This window comes from Rhamphochromis longiceps, linkage group LG6 (assembly GCF_057381845.1).
Source record: "Rhamphochromis longiceps isolate RC_006_pf linkage group LG6, R_longiceps_female_GT1.1, whole genome shotgun sequence".
NCBI classification, from domain to species: Eukaryota; Metazoa; Chordata; class Actinopteri; order Cichliformes; family Cichlidae; genus Rhamphochromis; species Rhamphochromis longiceps.
The window spans coordinates 11,713,418-11,738,693 of record NC_140562.1 but is presented as its reverse complement, the minus strand read 5'-3'; the positions used below and the strand labels follow the sequence as shown (position 1 = coordinate 11,738,693).

At 39.1% G+C, this 25,276-nt stretch overlaps 1 protein-coding gene across 1 annotated transcript; it reads left to right on the top strand.

Annotated features, from left to right (window-relative positions):
* Positions 1-1,297: 1,297 nt before the first annotated feature.
* LOC146667542 (arf-GAP with dual PH domain-containing protein 1) lies at positions 1,298-25,269 on the top strand. Its single transcript, XM_085409233.1, has 11 exons — positions 1,298-1,714; positions 4,637-4,767; positions 5,670-5,761; positions 10,015-10,094; positions 10,181-10,293; positions 11,694-11,840; positions 13,440-13,523; positions 13,713-13,775; positions 16,564-16,635; positions 18,991-19,222; positions 23,954-25,269. Exons 1-11 carry the CDS (start codon positions 1,627-1,629, stop codon positions 23,980-23,982), a joined length of 1,131 nt encoding a protein of 376 aa, XP_085265359.1. The 5' UTR covers positions 1,298-1,626; the 3' UTR covers positions 23,983-25,269.
* The last annotated feature ends 7 nt before the right edge of the window (positions 25,270-25,276 follow it).

The window sequence follows — 25,276 nt, the reverse complement described above, 5'->3', positions numbered from 1 at the left end:
AACAAAATGGATGCAATGATAAATGTGTCCCATATATAAATATTAGATGCACATGTTGTTGCTGACTTTTAATTTGCACATGTGGGGATAGACTGTCTGCTTTAACAGCTTTTTGGTGCTTACCTTTTACCAAACCTGGCTGCAGAAATTTCCGATATTCAATTGCAACAACATGAGTGAGAAGACCATTGGTGGTTAATGAGGGTCTGGTCAAATTCTACACATATCTTTATGTTTTTTTCTATTTTTTTTAAACATATGAAGATCTGTTGAACAAAGTCAAAAGCCCCTCTCCCCCTCCCCCAAATAGCCACTTGCCACAAACTTAGTCTTTGTATCGTCTTCTCTTAAATAGAATAAAGGGGCAGAATCATGGTTCGAAACTCCTGCTCTCTGTGTTTCCTGTCAGAGACAAGACAACACTTATCTAGAAGGTGAAAAGGTGTTAAAATCAGCTGCACTTTGCTGTGTGCACTAACAACCCAAAACCTATATTCTAACCACATCCTGTTATCTCTACTCTTTTATGCTGGAGTAAAGATAACAGCATGCTTTAATATACATTTAAACTACAGTCCGCAGATTGATCCAACTACCAATAGTGTTGATACCAACTTACGATATTGGTATTTTAGGGGGGGGAAAATGCCTGAACCTTTTCGTGCTAACTGGTCTCCGACCACGTCTTCGCCTTGGCGTTGTACTTCTCCGTTATCAATGTTTGAACCTTTTATTGTTTTATGTAAAGCACTTTGGTATGCCCAAGGCTTTTAAATGTGCTCTATAAATAAAGATTGTTGATTGTTGTTAACTGTCAAGTTTATTTTATTTACTGCCTATAGCAGATTTAAACAACAGAAGCTGACCCAAAGACCCTTTAGAGACAGGCACAGTTATATTCCATGTAAGCTGAATTGTGTGTTTTGTTGTATTACTCAGTATTTTGGAAAAATCACAGTGATTTATTGGTCATTAAAATGTGTGTGAATTGATACGTTAATGATGATTCATCTCATAAATCACAACACATTGCTTTTCCATACATAAGCTGCCATTATTAGTATCGGCAATACTGACTCTGTATTGACTTGACATCAGATCCAAATCTGCAGTGATTTACATTATCATTATTCACCGGGTAGGCCTATAATAGTCCGACAGGCGCTTTTTAAGTGAATAAGCCCTGTGTAGTTGGCGCCGGTGCGGTATGCAATCTAACCTCGAATTATGCGGAAAAGCAAGTTTCAACAACCTCTGTATTTCACTTCCTAGTGTAGAGTTTCATGCCATCCGCTCCGCTCAGCCAGTCCCAGACTGAAGACGCACCTGAAGAGTGCCACTAGTGGGCTTTGGGCTCAGCAAACAAAGAGAGATACTGGGACTTTTTGCTGTGGAAACTTTGTGAAGGACATTGAAGTTCACGTTCTTTCTTTTCTTTTTTCATCCCCTTCAATGCGAGGCATACCTCTGCGCTGAGGAGGCCACCTGTGCGGACTTGTCCGCACCCCGAGTAGGGGCGTGAAACCCAAGCAGACACACCTTTCCCTGTTTTTTTGGCTATTCGCCGCCCCAACCCAGTCTCTACCGCTCTCTGAAAGCGGAGGAATAACAGATCAGCTCGCTGAAATGTCCGCAAATGAAAGATCGACCCGAGCTTTCAGAGAGATCCTGCAGAAGCCTGGAAATGACGCCTGCGCAGACTGTGGCGCACCAGGTAGGTTGGGGGGGGGGGGAGAAGAAAGTGGAAAGTCAGACTATGCGGGATCTATGATAACGTTGCTGATAAAGCCGTTTTTTAAAGTGCACCTTAATGTCTCCTTCGTTTTATGCTACAGTCACTACGGCATAGGATTAAATGCTTGCTTAGACCTTTAACATATTTCAAAGGGTTCCAGGCATGCTCGGCGCTGTTCTGACTGTAAGTGTAACAAGGTGAGTTAGGAACGGAGGGAGGAGTTTCCCTGAAGGTGTAGAAGATCGCAGCTGAAGCAGTGAAGCGATGTGGTGGAGCCAAGAGAAGAGAAGTTCAGCGCTGATCATGTCTCGACATGCAGTACAAGGGCCTGCACACACCCTTATCCACTCGAGCTCAGCAGTGGAGGTCTTCTTCGTGATCTTTTTTGTTTTAGTTGGTTATAGGTTTTTTAATAGAAACTATTTACACAATGGGGACATATGGGGAACTCCATTATAAAGAGGCCATATCTGTATATAAGATGTGTAGATAGTGGATAATTAATGATAATAATAACAATAGGTTTTCTTTTGGGCTGTTGTAATGGACTTTTCTTTGTTAAATATATTTTTAGGCTGATTATTTGTGCTAAGAAATGATCAGTAGACAATGTAGGTAAATAATTACCTCTGGCCTCTGCCTTTGGATGATGCAAATATAAAGGTATCTATGAGAAAACCAAGAGAAACTGAAGGCCTGTAAGGCCATCTTCCGTGATTGACAGATTATCTAGTCAGTGTGTGGAATGTGGAGCAGTAGTTTAGGTTATACAAGCTATCCATGTGTGAAGAAATAACCTGCTGTGGCAGTTAAAATGGCACAAAGTTATTTTTGCCCAAACATGCTGGCACTACATTTTGTATGTGTTACAGTATGCTGAGAGCCGTCATGCACAGCACATAATGTGTTTCAGTACATCAGAAGGAAAAAAACCAAAATAATCACTGAATGTATGCCCTGGAGACATGTAAGAGAGATAGTATCTCGCTTCCTAATCTTTGTATAGTGAAAAAAAAAAACAATTGAGAAGCCAGGCATGCATTGCTGGAGAGGAACTTCCTTGCTCAAAGACAGGTTTTACCGATTCCCAGCATCGGCTCTGGCTACGTTCAAGCATATTTACTATGTGTCCTCAGTTTTAGAGACTAAAGGGAATCCCTTTATGTTTCTGATGCCCCGTGCGCACGTGGGCTGGTTTCGTTTTACTCTGCTGTGTCTGCCCATTGTGAAACATTGCAAAAAATTAGGCATGAGTATTAACCAGCCAGGCACATTGTATTCCAATCTGCCTTCTATGGTTGGGAAATTAAACACTGCCCTCGTTGCTCAGACATCTGTGATTTATACTGATAAGACCAAGCCTCCCTCGCGCTGGTTACTAGGAAATTCGAAAGGTTCTCAGAAAGATAAGACAGGTGTGGCCAGAGCAAAGAAAATGTTTCTCGTATCTTTGAGTTTAGAGGTGAGGCAGATAAATTGCCCTTATAGGTTTCAGGCTTGTCGCTTTGTACCATTGATCTGGTTGGAAGCTCAGAGATTTCAATATGCTTGCCGACATAAGGCTTGTATTGATTTGGACAAAATGCTTTCTCCTGTTTAGTGTGAGCCTTAAGTGTGAGGCATGTTGTAGTGATAACTGGTTTGTTATATGTTCAAATTTTCCAGCTGTCAGCTGTCTAGGTCTTGCAACAGGTGTTGGCTGATATTTGCAGAGTTTATGTCGCCTATGTTTAAAGTGCCTAAATTTACAGTATTTAAAGAGCCAAATATGACTGTAAAACAATGTCTACAGTCTGGCACAAAAGAAAGGACTGTTTGGGTCTGTAAATTTTCTTTCCTAGCAAATTAAAGGTGGCAAATTCTATTTATTTATTTTTAATAGCTCACGTATTTAGATTTTCTTAATGATTAAGTTGAAGAGTGGCCACATTGAGATTACAAGTGGATGCTGACACAGGCTCTTGTAGCTAATAGCTGGCTGCTAGGCTTTACCTCTGCTAATCTGAGTCACTGAACTGAACCTTACATCTATATTTTGTGCTTTTTGATTTCTTTCTTTCTTTCTTTGTCTGTTACTTAGGTAGATGTGTGTACCTGTGAAAAGCACACATATACTTAGAAGCTTGCTAATCAAAGTCTGCTAGCATTAGCTAACTTAGCGCCCCCAAATTAGATTATTTCTTGTCCCAACCCCCCCCAAAAACTACATGGCAAGGCTAAAACACTAATACTGGGGCATCAAATGTCCATAGATTTTCAGGGTGACATCACAGTGGCTATGTTAATCTTTAAATTACTATTAAAATGTAGCAACGCACTGCTAGCTTGTGTTGGTACCTTGAAATATAGTCTGCACATTGGCATACTGAGAATCTCTGTCACAACAAAAATGAAAAGGAAGCCCCATCTTCTTATGCTATTAAGCAGTGATGCATTAAAAGTTGTTTGCTACGTTTAAATCTCAAGGAGATAAAACATAAATTATCAAGCTGGAAGAATGAAAATCATGTATGAAAACATTCCACAGAAGACAACTTAAAGACGTTAACCTGGATTTTTAAAATAAATATATTTTTAAATTTAGCTTTCAAAATGTAAGAATAATGTGCATTTTGGACTGGTTTGTTTTTTACTAGCCTTAAGGCTTCTATTCATTTTTCAGTAAATGTATTGGTTGGAAAAATTGACAGACAGCTAGTCAAGAAGTCATACAAGTCATTTAAAAAAGCCCATGCAGAAAACAAACAAAAGAGCAGTGATGCTGTGTGAATCCAGCTTATCAAATATAGACATACTGTCTCTTTTCTTATATCTGATGAAGCTTCAGATTCGGTCTGTTGTGTCTGACAAAGGTAGTGCCCTACCATACTGTAACTGTTCTCTCCATCTGTCTCTCTGCAGACCCTAATTGGGGCTCCTGCACCCTGGGAGTGTTCATCTGCCTGGCCTGCTCTGGAATTCACCGCAACATTCCTGACATCAGCAAGGTCAAGTCGCTGACCCTGTCCCGCTGGGAGGACCATGAGTTGGAGGTTCTTTTTACTTGTTTTTCTCCAGCCACGGCTGGTCAACCACCTGTTCTCAAGAAACGAAAGTTACCAAGTGGTTTCCTTATTCCTTATATGCTTAGACCAGAGCCTAATTATACATTATTTGTTGTTTTTTGTTTTGTACTCGTGGTTTTTTTTTCCCCCATGTATATCTCCATGTATCCTGAAACGATCTTAATAATGATACAGTGATTTTTGATCATACCAACCAAGATATCACCTTTTAAAATGAGCAATTGAGGGTTTTATTTACACTGTTTGTGCAGTTATTTGTAATCCTTAATGGAAACCAGTCATTTTTTTTGTCAGAGCTAGGTCGATGCCCATTGTGAAGTAAGGTGAACTTACCTGTGTAGTCTTTTTTCTTAGAGAAGCTTTGGCCTCCAGATCAGGTATGATGCCACAAGTCTTTGATGGGCTCACCTGTGGGCTTTTCACTTTGAGAAGAATCTAACATACACATTTCACAAACCTAGACGACCAAAAACCACATTTTTAAATAGACAAAAAATTAGCTTCAAGAATTTTGCTTCAAAATGCTTTATTATAAATCACTATGATAAATCAGTCCTCGGGAATGTCAAAACACTGCATTCCTGCCCACAACATTTTTATACTGGATTCATGGAAATCAGATAATTAAGGATGTGGGTTCTCTGAACATCTTTATCTTAAAATAGTTGCCACATCTGTCATCTTCCCATAACTGAAATCGGTTCCCAGTAACATCAGTGAAGATTTATTCTAGGAATTCAATGCTTCTGCTGAGGAGATGAGAAAATGTGTCCTTTAGCCGTAAAACTGTCTATAGCTCTGCCAAGATGTCATTCATCCTCAAATAATATGTCTATGTCATGTATGTGTATGTGTGTGTGTTTTCATAGTTCATGGCACAGAATGGCAATGAGCTCATGAAGAGCAAATATGAGGCCGCTGTTCCAGTCTATTACTACAAACCAACCCACAAGGACTGCCAGTGAGTAACCATAGTAACACATATATCACACTTACATAACTTATTTTGGACAGGTTTTTGGAAAAAATGTGCATGCAATGAGTTATTTTTTAGACCTAAGTGTGTTTTTTTTTTTTTCTTTAAAGAAAAATCTCCTGTTTTCCAGCCAAACTATAAGTATTAACTATAATTAATTAACTATAATTGACTAGAAGGGGAACACTGATATGCTCAAAACACTCGCCCGTGATTGGATGCAATAAACTTGATAATTACACAGTTTAAACGGTTCCTCCCAATAAATACTTTTACATGGAGCTGACTGTTTACATCCATGTTCTCATTTCCCTGCAAAGCTGACGTGTTGTTACGTTGCACTTTATCCCCACACGCTCAGCTTTGAAATCTTTCAGTGTAAAGTGAACAGCTATTTACTTCCTGTGGCTGAAATCTACAGGAGCTCTTGCAGGGCTCTAGAGTGCGACCAAATTGGTCGCATTTGCGACCAAATTTTTCAGTGGTGCGACTAAAAAAAATATTTGGTTGCACCTGTGCGACCAACTGTTCGGGTAGCAAAAAAAAAAAAAAAAAAAAATCTGCAATCTTCCCTGTGGTCAACAACAGACACACATTTTGCCCCTATCGTGGACTAAACCAATCAGAGATAGTAAGGGGCGGGACCTCTCTGATTGGCCGTGGTCCAGTTGAAAGTGCAGGTGGAAGTGGGAGGTGAGTAGCTTGAATAAAGCGATATCAATTCATTAAATCCTGAATCGACTTTTAAATATAACTGTGTTTTGCCAGAAACGCCAGATTCTCAGATTAAAGCTCACAAAACCATTTCAACAACAACCAAACAGCAAATGAGAGCATGTACACGGATTCCACACGAAGACGTAAACACAGAACGGACCCGACGCATCAGAATCAGCTTTGTCTTTCTCGGGCGGCCCGTAGACGGACACGCTGTCGGAGCTTAGCGATTCTGATGCGTCCGGTCCGCGCTGTGATTACGTCTTTTTGCGCTGATTCTGAGCTGCAGGTTTTGTCTCTCTCCAACCAAAATTCACCGAGCCAGCAGCAAAAGAAGCAGCAAACTGCGCTTCACATTCGATCAATGTCGTCATGAATTTTGCTGTTTTGCTTCCACGACTATTAAAATCACACTTCATGCACAGCTAGCTCTCTCTCTATCTCTCGCTATACTTCAAGAACAGTTTCCTGTCTCCAATCTCTGTTTTCTGTATTATTCATTCGCTTATTACCCACCAGTCTACCGTTGTTTACAGCGCTGCTGTCTTTTTCTTTTCTTTTTTGAAGTAAGTTCAGTACTTAGCTTATGTATAAAACTCAGGCCAGATATTCAGCCTTTAGTTTGACCCTGTTGAGTCATTTTCCTGCGACATATATGGGGTTAAATTGATTTATTTCTTGGACCGGTTGTAATTATCTAATCTAGCCTTTGCTCTGCAGTGATAATCCACAGGATACAGAGAATCCTAACAGCATTTATTTTTATTAGCATAGAATAAAAGTAGGTGGAGAGTCTAAATCCATTTGATCTGTTTCGGTGAATTGTGTAATTGTTTCAGTCAGCACTGCATCAATGTAATAAAGTTATTATGCAGGGTGGTAGTTGCATCAATACTTTTATTTACTTTTGGCTTTGTTATGTTTTTGTCGGCTTTCTGCTGTGAATCAGTTACTCTTGACCAAAATATTGCTCTGTCCTCAGCCTAACACAGACAATATCTCTTAAATAGGTGGTAAATTATTTCCACTCTTTTTGCTGCTATCTTTAAGACGCCTGCGTTTACATATGTTTTCTTCTGTGATTCTAATGTTACAGCGCTTAGTTCTTCATGGGTATCCTTTGACAGTGGGATCTTTGCAAATTCATTATGTCATTTAGAATATAGTGGAAGATAGCGGCTGGAGACCAATCTGTGACCAAATTACTGAAACTCTTGCAGTCTCCTTGCCTTTGAAATGTTGCTTTAAAGATGGAGTCCAAGTCTGAGACCACTCATAGTCAGTTGCTGTCGTCAAACTGACTTTGGTGGGTCAAGATGACGGTGAAACTGGAATAACATGGCAATAAAATGGAGTTAGTCTGCTAGTTTTTAAGTGAACTGGTCAACTTGGCACTTACATTCTGTTCGCAATTATTCTGCAATTAACTAAGAAAAAATGTGTTGCCTTCTGTTCGAATTCTGTTGGCATCTATATCTACAGTCAGTAGCGCTTTACAGGAGCCGGTATGGACTCGTCGTCAGTGGTTATCCACGCTCATGTGTGACTTTCTCAGCCACAGGCTGTGCCAGATTTAAGCTGGGCAAATTTATACATTTATAAACAAACACATGCAGCTAGTTTATTTAAATAATAACCAGATATCTGCCTAGGGAATTCTAAATTTGGTGCTCAAAATGGAGCCAAGTATTGCACCATTTTTCTTTCAAGTATAAATATGCAATGAGGCTGATGTCTCACATCCCATAGTCTAGGCAGGCACTGTGATGGGCTGATAGAGAGGAACAGCCACGCTCCTGAGTGAAACGCTAAACCATAAACTGGCCATCATTCACTGTGGCCCATGATGTTGTAAAACATGTTACAGAGCTATTGTCACATATTTGTTAGTTTTCAAACTCCAAATATCTGCTGTTGTAAATATAACACGATGTCCCATTCCCTATATCGAGATTACTCGAATGCTACACATATGAATTTAACCACCCCTAACATTTTGCAACATTTACACATTATTGTAGCACACTAACACAGACCCATTAATAGCTACAAACATATATTGTGTAATATGCGCCTTTTCAAGGGAATTGAAAGAAAGATGAATGTTGCTCTGTGTTTGCGTTGAGAAAAGATGGGGAGACGTTTTCATTATGTACTAATCTCTGTAAAAATGTGACTAAAAGCCTGAAATACTGGCATCTCTGCTCACTGTGGAAAGGAAAACAGGCTGTATTCTTGTATGCATCTTTTGTCAGGATTGTCCTCCTCCCTCAGACACAGCGTTAACTTCAAATTCAAATTCAAATTTTATTTGTCACGTACACAGTCATACACAGTACGATATGTAGTGAAATGCTTGGACAACTGCTCGTGACCTAAAGAAAAAAAAGGAAAAGGCTATGAATAAGGGTAAATTTAACTAGGAAGGAATAAAATATAAATTAAGGTTAAAAATGAAATAACTTCATTTCAATTCTGCTGTGTTTCAATAAACATTCTGGTATTATTGTTTTTGGAATATGTGGGGCTTGTGCCAAACAGATTATTACAGAGTAAAGGTTTTGGCACTGCGCTCACAACGTTGAGCCATCCAGGCGTGCCGATTGCACATCCTTTTTGATAACTCATTCTAATGCCAAATAAATAAACACTCCTAGTGGGAACTATCACACACATTATTGCTTTTATTGTTTTTAAATTAGATAGCAATTAATTGCAGACCTATCTGAGAGTGACTGTAATCAGTCTGAGACTGACTGAAACAGGCTGGAAATCAGGTGCCCTGTAACCACAAATGTTCGCTCAGTGGTTGAAGCCCTGCAGCCTCATGTTTTGGGCGCTCAGTTGGCAGCTGCAAGTACTCACAATCATTCCCAGCTGCGGAGGTTGCTGTCCTATTTTGACTCTGGTGTGACTGAAGCCTTCGATAGCTTTCTATGATTTATGAGTAAAATGATCCTCAATATTTGGCCTTAGCATTTTGCTAATGGAAAATGCTAACATTTTGCCGATATCCTTTTATGTATTCATTTGGAGATTTTTAGGATGCTTTAACCTGCTCAGTGTTGCTGTACATCTTAAAGTAGCATATGCAAGTTCTAATTGACACTGATGCAGTAAATTACAGTCAGACCAGGATTGATGTTTTCACTCAGGCGTGTGTCTGTTCATGTCTATCAGCCTAACGCAGCAGGTGCAATGCTACTTGCAAAGGCAATAATCTGCATGTAATTTCTGCAGGATATATAACTGCAGGATAGTTGCAATTTAACAAGCTGAAAGAAGATGCTGCCAGAGTCATCTTTCTAAAGACTTTAAATGTCACTGTTTAGGCATGCAGTTCACATAAAGTAGGAATATTAAAAAGGACTGTTTTGTGAGTCTCTCGTGTATCTGAATTGGTTTTCATTTTTGGTGTTGTGTTTACTGTTCACAAAATACACAGGACTATTAGTGTGCTTTTATTGCACAAGCACAAGCTTTGCAAGCGAGTTCTGTTTACACTTCATCTGTGTGCTCAGGGTGTTGAGGGAGCAGTGGATACGAGCAAAGTACCAAAGGAGGGAGTTCTCTGAGCCTGGAAACTTCACTTATGAAGAAAGTGAGTGCACAGGTGTATAATGACACAAACCGCCTCTGTGTTATAACAAATTCAAATTCATGATTGACCTTGTTGGCTTCCTGCAGGAATAAGAGATGGCATGTTGATGAAGAGAGGGCGGGACAACGGGCAGTTCCTCAGCAGACGATTTGTCCTTTCAGAGACGGAGGGGACTCTGAAGTATTTTACCAAATATGATGTAAGAATTTTTTATGACAAGGCTCTTGCAGGTACCAATTCCCATTCATAATACCACAACACAAATGCAGTATTTTGTTATACACACTCTTATTAATTATGTATACCTACCAAGAGAGAGCAAAATAAGTACTTGCACCCTCTGCTGCATTCAAGCGTGCTCAGACAAGCTTAACCAACAGTCTGTCCTCTCTGTCAGTGTGGCTGATTCACTAAGCTGTACACCACCCAAACCAATTAGGCCTTGAAGCACTGGGAGCACTTTGTTTGTCACAGTAAACCAGCTCAGGGGAAGAGGGAATAATATATTTTTGGGGGGGAAAGTAGGTGCCATGCTGAATATGCTATAGCAAACAATTAAAAAACAAATCTCATGCAGTGTGAGAAGTAGTAAAGGTAAAAGTGTCATTAGATTTCTTTTTAGATTTTCTATGCTGTTAGGTTGGTTGGAACTCAGGAAAAGCTTGAGGTATGCAAAATGTTCAGCTCCAACTGGCTGCTCCTCAGCCAGTTTCACATTTCTTGCTGATTTATCATGCTCAAGAGGCAAAACCCAAACCAAGTAGGGAAATTGTCATCAACTGTCAAATCTTTCATAAATAACCATAGCTGTATTTGTTCTTTGTGAAAGGCAAGGACAAAAGAACGGACATAGATTCGGCTTCTAAAGATGCCCATCTAAATTCAAGTCAGGGAAGATTAAAGCACAGCATCCACAAACATGTTTGCTGGGATTAGTGTCGGTCTTAGAGATGATGGTTATCAGTGATGCGGACCGATGTGTAGATAATAGCTTTGAATGCAGTGACACAACACAAAATACAGGCTTAGGGTGTGATGCCAATCAGATACTCACTGCATCAATATACATTTTTTCTGGTTAAGCAGTGATGAAAAAAAGTTATTATTTTTATTACCACACCTGTTCAAAACCGTAAAAGTGTGATTGTCCCAGAGAGAAATGTTTAGTCATTGAAGACCACAAAAGAAAATTGCAGGATTATTTCTTTTTGGAATCTCTGAGGCCTTTTCTATAAAACATGATTAAAAAGAGTGGATTTTCATGTGCTCTATATATTTATGATTTGAGATAGCAACACTTTTTTGTAGCACTTCACTCCCTGAATCCCAAATTAATTTCACTGTAGTAATTTATCAGAGTGTGTCCACAAGATGCATTAGGCATATTTTTACACATATAGCAGGAGCATGTAACAACAGCCTTGGTTAGAAAATCTTATATTTCAATTAATCATGTTAATTATTATGTTAAACAGCATAAAACATGTGGAAATAATAGGTCAAACAGCTCTAACCATGGCTTATTATGAGATCTATCTATCTATGCAAACTGCTGCATTTCATACAAATACACAGTCATTTCCCTCTTGTTTCCTGCAGGCTAAGGAGCCCAAAGCACTGATAAAGGTGGACAGCATCAATGCAACCTTCCAGCCAGAGAAGATAGGAAACACCAACGGCCTGCAGATTACTTACCTCAAAGACTACAGCACCCGAAATATGTTTGTCTACCATGACAATGGCAAGGTCTGCATTTCTGTAATCGCTGTTTTATAATCAATCGGCATGTAGTAAAAGTCCTAAGGAGAAATAGTGAGGAATTTTGCACTAAAGCAGTGTGAACCTCTCAGACTGAATGAATACAATACCTTTCTTACAGAAAATCTAAAGCTTTTTTGTGTATTCTTGACTGTCCACTAATTTAAACAGCAGAAGGTGGTATCGGATATTTGTCATCTGTCACAGAGACAGACGTGTTCGAAACTACCTGGCTCTTGTCATCGGGGGAGAGTCTCCAAACCTTTACAAAACCATCTGTACCAATTTGTGCAGGCTGACGGAATCCATTTGCAGATGACATTGAAGCACGGCATCCATTATTCTGTGTCACTCAGACCACATTGAAACATATGGAGCAGTTCAGAACTGCCATCAGGCCGAGGAGTTATTTGTAGCTGACTCGAGTCTCCTGCAAAATCACATCACTATCATAAAATCCCTTCTGATTTGGAAAGTCATTGTTCCAGTCTATACATAATATTGCACATTTTGGCATAAGAAAACTCATATATTACTCATATATATATTTATATCTGAAAACATATAAAAGATAAAAATTGAAAAAAATAATGATACAAAGTACAAAGAAGGAAAATCCACGTGGTAAACAGTGGCAAACAGGTAAATGCTAGTAAAACTGTCTTCAGTGTGCTTTCCTGAAGTGTTTTACTGATTTCTCTACAGCTATAAAACCTTATAGTGCTTTTATTCCTCATAATAACAAATGTACACATGTCACAACTATGTTTTATATAACTCAGCTATTTCATTTGGGTTTTGGCTAACAGGTAGATTCACACAGCCAGTAGCTACCTACTAGCTATTATATATGCCAACTGTCGCTAAACTGAACTATTTGTGCTCAGTTGGTGTATTTTGGATAATTTTAATGCAGTTACAGTTATTGTACTAACAGACAGACATCTGTTCAGTTCAGCTAGAGGCTTTCATCTTTTTAGCATGTTGTAGCTTAGATTATATGCCAACAAGCCCAACTTCACTAATCCTCCAAACGTTGCTGGTATTTAGTCTTCTTCGCCTATGTCCAAAGTGAAAGCAGAGCCATAGGTTTTAGGGGGGTTTTGTGGGGTTTTTTTTTTCTTTAGAAATAGTTCAGTCATAACATGGTATATCATCTTTAGGTTAAAACTAGCTAGGTAACCACCTGCTAGCTTCTTACTGCCAGAGTTAGCATTGGACCCAGAAATTGTTGATGACATTAGACTTAACAAATGGATAGGTGCTAACAAAGCTTGCAAGCATTAGCTAAACACTTGCCCCTCACACTCTGCTTCAGACTTGTTCACTTTTGACTCAACACATCAAAAAGGCAAAATCTCAAAGTAGAGGCTTCAAAACTGGATTTGACAAACCATTTCATGTCATAATGAGGGCGATAATCATCCTATAGTCAGTGAGGTTAACATTTTTGGCTTTAACTGTTCCTGGATTTTCCTATAATTTGGTCCAAAAAATAAAAAATGTACCTCCTCTTTTCTAAATGACAACGACAAGAAAAATAGAGTAAGAACTAAATACTGTCTTTTTTATCCTATAACCTTTCAGGAGATTGTAGACTGGTTTAATTCAATTCGTGCTGTTCAGCTTCACTATCTAAAGGTGGCCTTTCCCGGGGCAACCGATGCTGAGGTAAACACACACATGCACGCCCACCTACCTTAAAATAAATATTTACATTGTTTTTAGGTTTCTTTTAATAGGCAGGCTCATGAATATTATGTCTGAAGTGTAGAACTCCATTACACTAAAACAATAATATTCTTATAATATTCTTTATTTTTAATCCCATTGTTTTTTCTTTTTGCTTGTTGCTCTTAGCTGGTACCCAGACTTACCCGAAACTTTATCAAGGAAGGATATATGGAAAAGACAGGTCCCAGGGCAAGTAAACATTTATGGATTCATACCTCTTTTTGCTTTATTTAGCCTTTCCATTTCCTTCTATTTCTCAATGCAGCCACTGACCCTTACAGTGGCAGTCTCAAACACACGGGGATATTTTCCACAAGTCAAAAAATGTAGATTTAGAGATACTGAAAAAAAACCTTACAATTCATTAAAAAAAAACAAGAACAACAAAAGAATAAAAGCAGATTTTGCTAAATATACTTAAAAATAAGGAAGAGCTGTATACTTGGTGTTGGTGGTGTCTGCTGTTTCTTATTTTTTTAACCACATGCTTGCAGTTTTTGTCTCAACAGTGGGTCAATAGACCCAGTTAATAATCTACATTAAATCCACTGTACTTTACTTGTTAATAGCTCTCACGTAGGTAGTAGGAACTGTGCTTTATACCATTACATCAGCCTACAAATTATATACATTTCTCTGAGCCATAATCAGCAAGCCTGCCATTTTGCCAGAGATACAGACAAGGTTATGTAGACGCCCTAATGCATCTGTCTCTGCAATAGCGAGAATACTCTCAGTCCCACCTCCTCACATAGGAAGGTTTGGGAAGCACTCCTTATGGTCATAATGTCACACTCTGATGACCAAGTGTGGGACTTCCCTAAATCTGTCTTTAAAATGGCTTCAGATTTGTCATTGCTATCCAGCCATCATTTATTGCTGATAACCAGACCTCTCCTGGAATCTAGAGAAAGCATGTGATTATGTGCTATGAAGGTCCCAAGAGAGGAACTTCTACTGCATGAGGAAGTCAGGAGTAGCGGAGAGATTTGTTAGGCTGGTGCAGGACATGTGTGAGGACAGCACAGGACAGTAGGAGTGACAGATGGGTTAAAGGTAGGAGTGGGATTACATCAGGGATAATCTCTGAGCCCCTTCGTGTTTGCAGTAATGATGGATAGGTTGACAAATCAGGCCAGGTAGGAGTCCACGTGGACTATAATGTTTGTGAGAGTAGAGAGCAAGTCGAAGACAGCCTGAAGAGGTGGAGGTATGTGCAGGAGACAGAATGAATAAAAAAAGACATTATTAGTGTGACAGATGAGGGTGATGGAGATTGGGTGAGACGGAGGGAGGTGATTTGTTGTGGTGAATCAGGAAACGACCTCCTCTGGAGCTATGCATACATCTTAACACAGAGGCAGGCTCGGTAAAAATCCTATTTACAGCCGGCAAATGTCAGGTGGTGTTCTTTTAGTAGTCATGTAGTAATGATGCAACTGCAGTGCCTAGATGGTTACCACTTTAAAACAAGATTTTCAGTTTAAATAATCTAGAAGAGATCTCTATTATAGATAACTTCTTAATGTGGCAATTCTGATGTTACCTATAAAGGGAAAAATGTTAAAATCCCTTATTTATTGAATTTAGCAAAATAAATACCTCAGCCAAATTTGAGTACTAAACCAGGATCGAGACAAACTTTCTGTTCAACAAGTCAGACACAGTTCCTTCCTTTAAATCTTCAGTGATCCCAGCTCTCACTCTCCCATCGTTAATTGAATAGGAGCTGGGATAATAGGCTAACGAGCTGAGCCGTCAGCGCGTCTGCCTTTCACCTCTGCCTAACAGGCTGAGTGACAGCTGAGAGCACCTACTTGCATCTGTGCGACAGGGAATGAAGGGCTTCCAGCTGAGGCTGGACTAAATTCCCAGGTGTCAAATGCACACATGAAACACAGACGTGCAAAGAGGGGATTTGTACACAGGCACGTACTCACACACGGTTGCACAGACAGGCAGCTGTTGTCACACAGAGGAATCATTCAGACACAAGTACCTGCACAGGAAACAGCAACCTGATCCTCCGCGAAACGAGCGACTCTGCATTCAGAGGCATGCAAACGCAGACACTCGGTTTAATCTTGGTCTGTCGGGCTGAGAGATGAAAGAAGGCACCAACTTGCTGCGTTGGGCTGATTTACTAGATGTCATAATTCATTTCCTTCCTTGTGGAAGGAGTCGGCTTGCAAAATGAGAAGGGAACAGTCAGTTGTTCAGCACAATGACAATATCAAACACTTTTACGAGCACAGTTTGGCAGCAGTCGGGGACCTGAGCGTCCTGATTATTTGAAAAGAGCTCAAGCTGCTTGTGCACTTCAGTAAACTCTCCAAAGGTGCCGTGCTTCGCTTTTCTTCGATAGCTGCTTTCACAGTGGATTTGAAAATGCAGCACTCGTGTAAAGTTTCAGCCGTGACAAGTTTTCAAATTAAACATGAGTGCTATGAGAGAAGTGCGATAAACATTCAGATGGGAGTTGTCAAGAGGAAACCTGTTTGACAATGTTAAGTGCCTAACAATAAGGAATGCTTTCATATCACCGTTGAAATCTTGAGATCAGCTTTAACGCACATTCATGGCTAAATCACAGATACGAAAGCAGGCTACACCCCTCATTCATGAAAAGTAAAATACCCTGCACAGTTGGGATAAAAACAGTCATTGCATGCTCTTACGGTTTCCATCAATTTTCAGTATTTAAATGTTGTATTTGATACAAATTTGTTTACAGCTGACATGATTCGTCTCCAATGAGTAACAGCTCCATTTTTATATATTGCATATCATAGACTATTGGTCGGACTAAATTTGAAGACCTTGTTTTGAAGTGTCGGAACTTACAGTCTTGCAAGACTACACAAACGGGACAGACTCACTTTTCTTATTTAAAAGCACAATGCTGCATTGTATCTTTGTGCAGTCTTTCTCAGTCTTTGTCTGTCTTACTCACTCGTCTGCCTCTTTGTCTACATAGCAAACAGAAGGTTTCAAGAAACGCTGGTTTACACTGGACCAAAGGCGGCTCATGTACTTCAAAGATCCACTGGTATGTCTTCTTTACAAAGACCTGCACACATCTGAAAGACTGCTGTATTTTAGGCATGTGGTTGGTTCACTCTGACCACAAATTGTGGAGCACAGAGGTGCCTTGATGCAGCCTGGAATGTGCTACACTGACACTTCTACACACAACGCTGTGTGCAGACACCCTATTTTATCAGATAGCTGATGTTGAGTAATGCTGAGATGTTGTTTGAGAAAATCCTGAATGATTACAGACAATTTTATTATCATACAGACTTGGCCAAAGACCTTAAGAGGGGGTAGCTCAGATTGCCCAAGTCTGAGTTAAAAACATTAGATAACCAAAGCAGATTATCTAAGTGTTGCTGGTGACGCAATAGTTCAGTGGAAAGGTGTAATAATTATAGACGTATAGAAGTTCCTGAATTGTCCAATTTACCCCAAGAGAGACAAGGAAATCTAGAAGATGAAAGAAAGAGGAAGTCTAGTGATAATCTTGTGTGTGTGTGTGTGTGTGTGTGTGTGTGTGTGTGTGTGTGTGTGTGTGTGTGTGTGTGTGTGTGTGTGTGTGTGTGTGTGTGTGTGTGAGCTTTGCAAAACATGGTAGTTTTAAACCACCATATTTTACAAGCTCAAACTTTGACACAAGATCACACATTTCAAACACTTTTTAAGTAAAAATGCTAATTTTCCTCAGCCTCAGTTCAAGTGCTTTGAGCTGAGGCTGAAATGATTTGCTGCTTTTTAGTTCAGGTGCTTTAGAGCCATCGTGATGTTAAATCCCATAACAAAGCATCTGAAACAGGGTCAGCTTCATTTCAGAAAACTTCTGGTGATGGCTTGGGGTTCCTAAAGTGGCTAAGATATGCAAATTAACTGAATGTCTTGCAGTTGAAAGATGCACATTTTACTCCCTTGGCCTCTACCACATGCTTTCCTTAAAGCATTATGCCGTAATTCAAAGGCTGTATTTGTGTGAATGCAAAGCTTTAAAAACAAAAGCGAAGCAAAATGCCCGTTCTTAGATAGGTGATGAGGAAAAAATAAGATGATGAAGAAAAGAAAACATGCAGATAATAATGAGCTTTTATTTTGAAGAGAAAAAAGAGGAAATAAACTAAATTTGAAATATTCTTCACATAACAAACATTGCCACTTTATCACTGTTGCTCCCAAAACGAATCACTGAAACCTACAACACAAACACTTGAAAGTGACCAGGTGTAAATATAATCATTGTTTTACACTTTATATTGTTACTGTGGGGCAAATGCTTGGTTACACAGTATTACAAACCGTTTCGATTTGGAATCATAATAACATACTAAAATAAATAATTTGGTTTATAGGATAGCAGATTATTGTCCTATAGTACTGTGCAAAATCTTTAGTAACTTCACATTTCTTTATATATTATCTTGAGTAATAGTTCTCCGGCTTTCTGAGGGTGTTTCATAGCATGTCTTTGAACTTTTCACTCATTTTCAGGCCAGTCTTTGTACCTGACCATCAGAGTCTTACATTTGAATCATTCAAGCATAAAAAAGGCCTAACTCATAGGATGAACTAACTTTGTGTCCACTCATTATAGAGAACCACATTTCTTCAGTCACTTTTACCTGTCACATAAACACAAGATTTTTTCCAATTTCTTTAACTGAACCCATGAAAAAGCCACAGATAACACAGTTTGACAAGCATGATATTGTACTTTTGCACTAAGAGTTGTTAGGTGTAAACACGACATATCTCAACCGGGTGTGCAGTGTGTCCTTAAAGAAATTGAGGAAACCTGACAAAAGACGAAGCGGCAAGCTACAGTAGATGAACAGCATCTGAAAGTCATGTTGTTCAGGAATAGCAAGAAAACAAGATCTGATGCAGGACCTGAAACATGCATCTGGCCTTTCAGCTGAACCATCTACTTTTTGATGAAGCCTCAATAAAACTGGTCACAGTGTAAATGAGGCTATCAAGAAGGCATTCTTTGGCACAATGCACAAAGGAACACTATTAGTCATTGACTGGTCTCCTCGCAGAGTCTGGTTCTCAACACTGAGGCAATGTGGAATCGCCTCATCAGATAACAGAACAAAAAGCAGTGAAAATAAAGATATTACAATAAAGCTTTGAGAATTCTTAAGAGACTTCAGGCTGTTAATGAATAGAAATATTGACTTTCAAGCTTGTTAGAATAGTAGAAACTCTGTTTTTGCCTTAAATACTGTATTTCAATGTATGTTTGTGCACATTTAAAAAAAAAATGCTGCACCTACTTCCCAAAGAAATAAGGGGTGTATTTCTTAATCAACACTCTCATATACATGATGACAAGTCTATACAGCTGACTTCTTTTTCTCTTATTCTCTACGTGAAGGATGCCTTTGCCAAAGGTGAAGTTTTCCTTGGGAACAAGAACTATGGTTACAGTGCCTCCTCCGGCTTGCCTGCTGGCACCCACTGCAATGGTGCCTTTGAATATGGTATCACCATACAAACACCTGACCGCTGCTTTCTGTTTACTTGCGAGACAGAAAGTGACCAGCAGGACTGGCTGAAGCACTTCAATGATATCATGAGTGCTCAGATGTCCCCACAGGAATATACAAGTAAGACTTTTATATTCTAAGTAAGACTAAAAATCTATTTATTGCTTTTTCTTTTTTTGCAAATGGCTTTTCATGTTATTTAAATGATCGTTATTAATTACAGCACCAACTACAGTTTGTCTGTAACAAACACCATGTTTTAGCATATGGTGCTCAAAAGTGCACGTGGGATTGGGATAGATTAGGTTGATAATCAATTTTGTAATTATAGATCTTCAGTCATATCTGTGGCCATGTATCTTGGACATTCGGTGAAGTAATGGAGCTGCGCTGTCAAATCATTATCACTTGATGGAGAGTTGGATCAGGCGATGGGGGAAGATGCTAGACAGGCGTGGTTTACCCAAACGTATAGTGAGTTTGAGCTGGGAGCTAAAACAGAGGCCACAGTTCGTGACATCTTCAATTCCCACCTAACAAAACGTTAGCTTTCTGAGGGAGACTGGGGACACTAAGTATGAGCGGACCAAATCTGCACCACCATTGCTAAGTCAATGTAATGTAGCTTTGCAGTGGGTAATGGGACTGAACAGAAACCTGTATGCAGATGGACACCAATCTTGTCCACCTAACAAGATTTGTGCTGAATTAATTAAGGCTCTAGGTGTTGTGGGCCTGTCTTAGTTGACATGTCTCTGAAATGTGTTTGGGGCTGTGGCTCTGGATTGGCAGACTGGGGGTGATGGCTCTCCTTTTTGAGAAGGGTAACCAGAGGGTTGCATGGATCACACTTCTCAGCCTTCCAAAGAAGGCCTATGCCAGACTGCTCGAGAAGGACTTAGATCTAGAGAAAGCATTTGATCACAGCCTCAGGATCTCATCTTTACCATTTGAGGATGATGTGTTTATGTTGGTTTCATTATGTGGCTTCATCAGCTTACACTAGGGCAATTTTCAGCCGTGTGTGCAGTGGCAGGAATGGGAATTACCACCTTTAAGCCCAAGGGTACAGTTCTCACCTGGAAAAGGGTGGAGTACCCACTCAAAGTCTGAGATGAGTTACTTGTCCAAGTGGAAGTACTCCAGGCCAAATTCACATGTGAAGGGAGAGTGGACTGACAGAGAGATTGGTGCAGGATCAGCAATGATGCAAAGGTTGTAATCTGTTATGGTGAAGAAAGAGGTGAAAGTAGAGCTGGGCGATAGAACGATAACGATATGTATCGCGATATAACTTTTACTCGATAGAGAAATTAAGCTATCGCGATAGACCTCGCAGCTCTTGTCCTCAAAAAAAAAAAAAAAAAAAAAAAAGGTCAGCCAATCCAAATTAAGTAGCGCAGAGCCGAACCAATCACAGCCGCAGCGTCACGTCGCGTGACTTGTTACGTACAGCACAAGTGCCAAGCCGCACGTGTGTTTGTTTGGGAAGCAGCCAGCGGGTAATGGAGCCAGCTCGTAATGGAGGAAATGAGTGTGCCGACTAGAAAAATCAACCGAGCGTGACCGAAGAGAAAACAGATGATGGTTCCAATGCCGGAGAGATTGTCAAACGGAAGAGCCATAGAAGTTCCGTAGTGTGAAGGTATTTCGGCTATTTCAAGTCTGACAAAAAACAGAGTAGCGTGCACTGTAAATTGTGCCGAAAGCAAGTCTGGAAATACAATAAACTGGTGCATGCGTCACACTGTGCGCCACGTTATTGTTTCAGTGAAATGAATTTCTACAATACTGTTACTGTTAATTCTACTCTCTGCAGTGTTTAAATGCTTACATATACACACAGTTACTGTCCCTCCACACATACGACTCGGTTTTGCTTCTATGCCCCAGCTTTGTTTACTTTTTCCCACAGAGGCTTCTAGACTTCTGATTGGCCAACATTTCTGCACGGTTAGGAATCTAGCGCCACCTGCTGCTTTGGCATGTTCATAGCAGCGTTTTCCTTCATTTCTGCCTTTATGTGTGGACGGGATTATTTTTTAAAACGAAAACGGAAAATCTCCGTTTTCAAAAATACCCGTGTACGTGTGGACGTAGCCTCAGTCTCTGACTGGAAGCGCTAATTCGTCATTCGGCTTTTGTCAGACTAAAGTAACTGTTAAAACTGTTTGAAAAGCTAAGCTATACAACAAGGAGAGATTGAGAATTTCCTTTTAGTTCTCAGTTTATTTGATATTGACAAAAGTTAGTCAGTTTTGTCTGTTCTTCTGTAAAACAAACTAAGATTTATTTTTAGAATTAATATTTTGTTTCTAAGTGGAATTGACAATTTAGTCTGTTTCGTTTGTTCTATTTTGAAACTTAAACACTTTAGCGGCTGCCTTTTGTGTAGTTTGCAATATTTGCCTTTATTTATCTGAAAAAGTCTCATGTTCCTTAAGTACATCTACCCTGTTGAACTTATTATGGGAAATAAATATTTAAATAAAAACAAGCTGCTGATTATTTCACATTTTACTTGTGAGCAACGGCACATTTAAATCTTACAAATATAGTTATTTGGCTTATATCGTGATAGATATCGTTATCGCCTGAAATGAAAAAAACATATCGTGATATGAAAAAATCTCATATCGCCCAGCTCTAGGTGAAAGCAATTTACCAGTTGATCTATGTTCAACCATGGCCACAATCTTTGTGTAGTGATTGAATGAATGAGACTGCATATAAAAGCTGTGGAAATTAGTTTCCTGTGAAGGTTGGCTGGACTCAACCTCAGAGATGGGATGATGAGTTAAGTCATGCAAGAGAGAATTCTTCTCTTCTACATCTAAAGCATAGGTGTCAAACTCTGGCCCGCGGGCCAAATTTGGCCTGCAGCCTAATTACATTTGGCCCGCGAAGCCATACCAAATTACTATTAGAGCTGGCCTACTGGTATTATACAGCTAATATATATATATTGTTTAGTATTATGCTTTGCTTGTTCCATATTCAGTTTTTCAGCAAAACTTATTTGAGTCCATAAGAAAAGATTCATTCTTATATCTGGAGGAAGATTTTTTTTTCAATAAATATGAATGTTAGCCCGCGACTTTGTTCCATTTTGAATTTTGGCCCACTGTTTATTTGAGTTTGACACCCCTGATCTAAAGGATGTGGACTGGTTTGGGTATTTGACTAGGAAGCCTCATGGATGCCTCCTGAACAAGGTGCTTCAGGCATCTTCATCCATGCATGGATGAATGCATGGATGGATGGATAGATGGCAACCCGTTCTCACTCCCAAAGCGTAACATTTTACGCTAGGTGACAAATCGTCACCATATTACGTTTTCGGCTACCCACCACGTTCCTAAATGACGACCTCGGAAAAAGAGGAAATATGAGAACCGTCTGGACTGAACCTACACATGTTCGCTCTTTTTCTTCAAATCGCTTAGAAACACGCTATTTAACATCATTAAAGTCCTGGTTAAGGTCAGGAATAAGGTTATGGTCAGGGCTAGGGATAAGGTTAGGTTTAGGGCTGGAATACAGGTCTGGAACGTCTACTACCGCGGGAGCGTCATTGCACTGGATTCCAGCCATAACCCGCCGCGTACCATAAGAACGCCGAAGGTCTCCTTTCGCGTTCCTCAGGAACGCCGCGGGACGTGACAAAACGTCCACATGTTACGCCTCGGGAGTGAGAACGCTCTGTAGATGGACAGCGACGGGTCCCTCAAAAACACCTGCCAAATCGTACATACTTATTTTGTTAAAGGTACATTGCTATAGCCTTTGTTCAATTTCTGTGTTAATTTGACTGTTAACATGCTTTTCCTTGATGCTTGAATGCTTCCCAGACACTCATAAAAAGAGTAGACTAATTATTTTGCATCCCTTTTACATCTGTGTGGGCTGTGATTCTCAGTTTTAGAAACAGTTTTCAGGTAAGCTTATTGGTTTGTATCATTTTTCTAAATCAACTTTGTATTTGAATAAACATGGTGGCCAAATTTTTTTTAACTTTTCTGGTCCGAAATTATTGTTCCAGTCTGCCACATCAGACTTTTTGGCATTATTTGCTAGTGTTTGATTTTACAGCTTGAGAAGGACCAAGCCTTCATTTTAAGAAATTGTGTTTTCTTTACATAAATTGTGTAAAGAAGGTAAAAAACAAAATCCTCAGAAATATTAGTATTAGTAAAAAAGCTTTGTGCATATCACAGATACTCTAGCATTTCATTTATGAAAGTTTCAAACACACTAGTTAGTGTACTCATTTCCACAAATGTATCCTTCTAGTTTATGGATACACATACATGGGTATTTTTTTTAAAAAACAGTGATTTTCCGCTTTGTTTTTGAAAATATCTCCATGCATACAAAAGTACAAAAAGCAGCATCAGGCACAACCAAGAAAAACCAAAGTATAATACAATAATACAATATAATAAAATATATAATACAACATAGTGCACTGTCTGATGTCAACAAGTTTTTATAAAGTTTTGAGTGACTTGTCATTTATATATTGATGAAAGGCCAAAGTGTGTAGAAAAAGCTGAATTTTCCTTAAAGTCCAAAGTTTGTATGTTAACATTAGTAGTCTAATAAGTAGATGTGTTGTCGTGTTAACTGACTGACAGTAATAATAACTGCATATTTACTGTGTTCTTGGGGCACGTGTTAGCATACATGCTAATTAGCGCTGAACATAAAGTACATCATGGCAGTTTACATATGTCAACAACTCAAAGTTTTAATGACAATACCAACAAAAACCAGTCATACAAATTGACTGGTCTTTATGGGTTAACTGAACATCTTCTTTCCTAACTTTGGACTTTCTTTTTTTTTAAGTGGAGGCCACATTCAGGCATAAGCACTGATGGATCAGAAGCCTGAAGAACCACCTCCCCTCTCAGTTCATGACCAGTGCGACAAAAGACCTGCTTCGCTTCTGCGTCACGGACCTGGAGTCTCAGCTTCTTTGTTACTGTGGTCACACTGGAGCTTGCTTCATAATTCAAATGGGATGACAGGATATTAAGAATGCAAATAAGAGAAAGTAATGACTGATAAGACCATTGTATTGTCAATGATATTAGCTTTTATTGGTGAAAGTGGTAAGATAAAATTACTTACGGTTCAACCAAATTTGTAATATTTTTATTTTTTTAACTTACAAATGCATTCTTTGGGCTCATGGTCATGGTGGCCACTGCCCATATAAAATACTATGTAAACAAAATAATACTATCCATTGTTTCTCGTGGACCTGTGGTATGCTATGTAAATACTGCTGTACAAAATAGGGACAGTAGAATTAAACGTATGTCAAACATATATTCTAACAAAAAACACTTTCAAAGTTAGAAGTATTTGCTTTGGTCCTCTTGTATTAAGTATAATGTGTTGTAATGATTGGGTAACGCTAATGAGGTGCAGGTAGTCAAATGTGCCTGTTTTCACTAAAGACATTTTGACATGTCACAGTGAGAAAATCACAGGTGAAAATTATACAGTTAATGACACCTGAATTTCATTTTCTGACTTGGTTTGTTCAGTTACTGCTTGGTGCTTTTGGTACTGTGATAATTCCAAATGTCTGCTGTGAAAAAAGACATAGTCAAACAGGAACATATCATTTATCATCCAGTTACTGTGGGTACAATCAAACTGAGGTATGTGTAGGGTTTTTTGTTTTTTGTAATTTTATTCTTTTAATTAAAAGCAATATAACGTACTTAGGCATTTCTTTAATCATCTATTCTGCAAGCAAAGCAAACACAAATGTATATATTTTTAAAGTCGTCTGTCAAAGATCTGTTGGAAAGACAGTAAAGCAGGTTTGCAGAAAAGCTGTTAACACAACAAAACCTTGGATGGTGTAACAGCTCCTTCATGTGGCATAAAGTGCATATATATTCAAATCTTTTTTTAAAATAGACAAGAATGCCATTAAGTTATTTTGTCTACATTGTCATCAGTGTCAAAAAAACCCCAAATCAGACATTTGAGTTGACATTTTTTCTTTTTTCGCTTCCTTCATCTGGTTAAAAGGTACTCGTCTATGTTGATATGTGCATTTTTAAGCATATGCTTGACTATGGCTGCCATAGAATATGAAATTGTTGCTGACCATGAATAAAAGAAATGTTTAAAATGTTGTCAAATGATCTC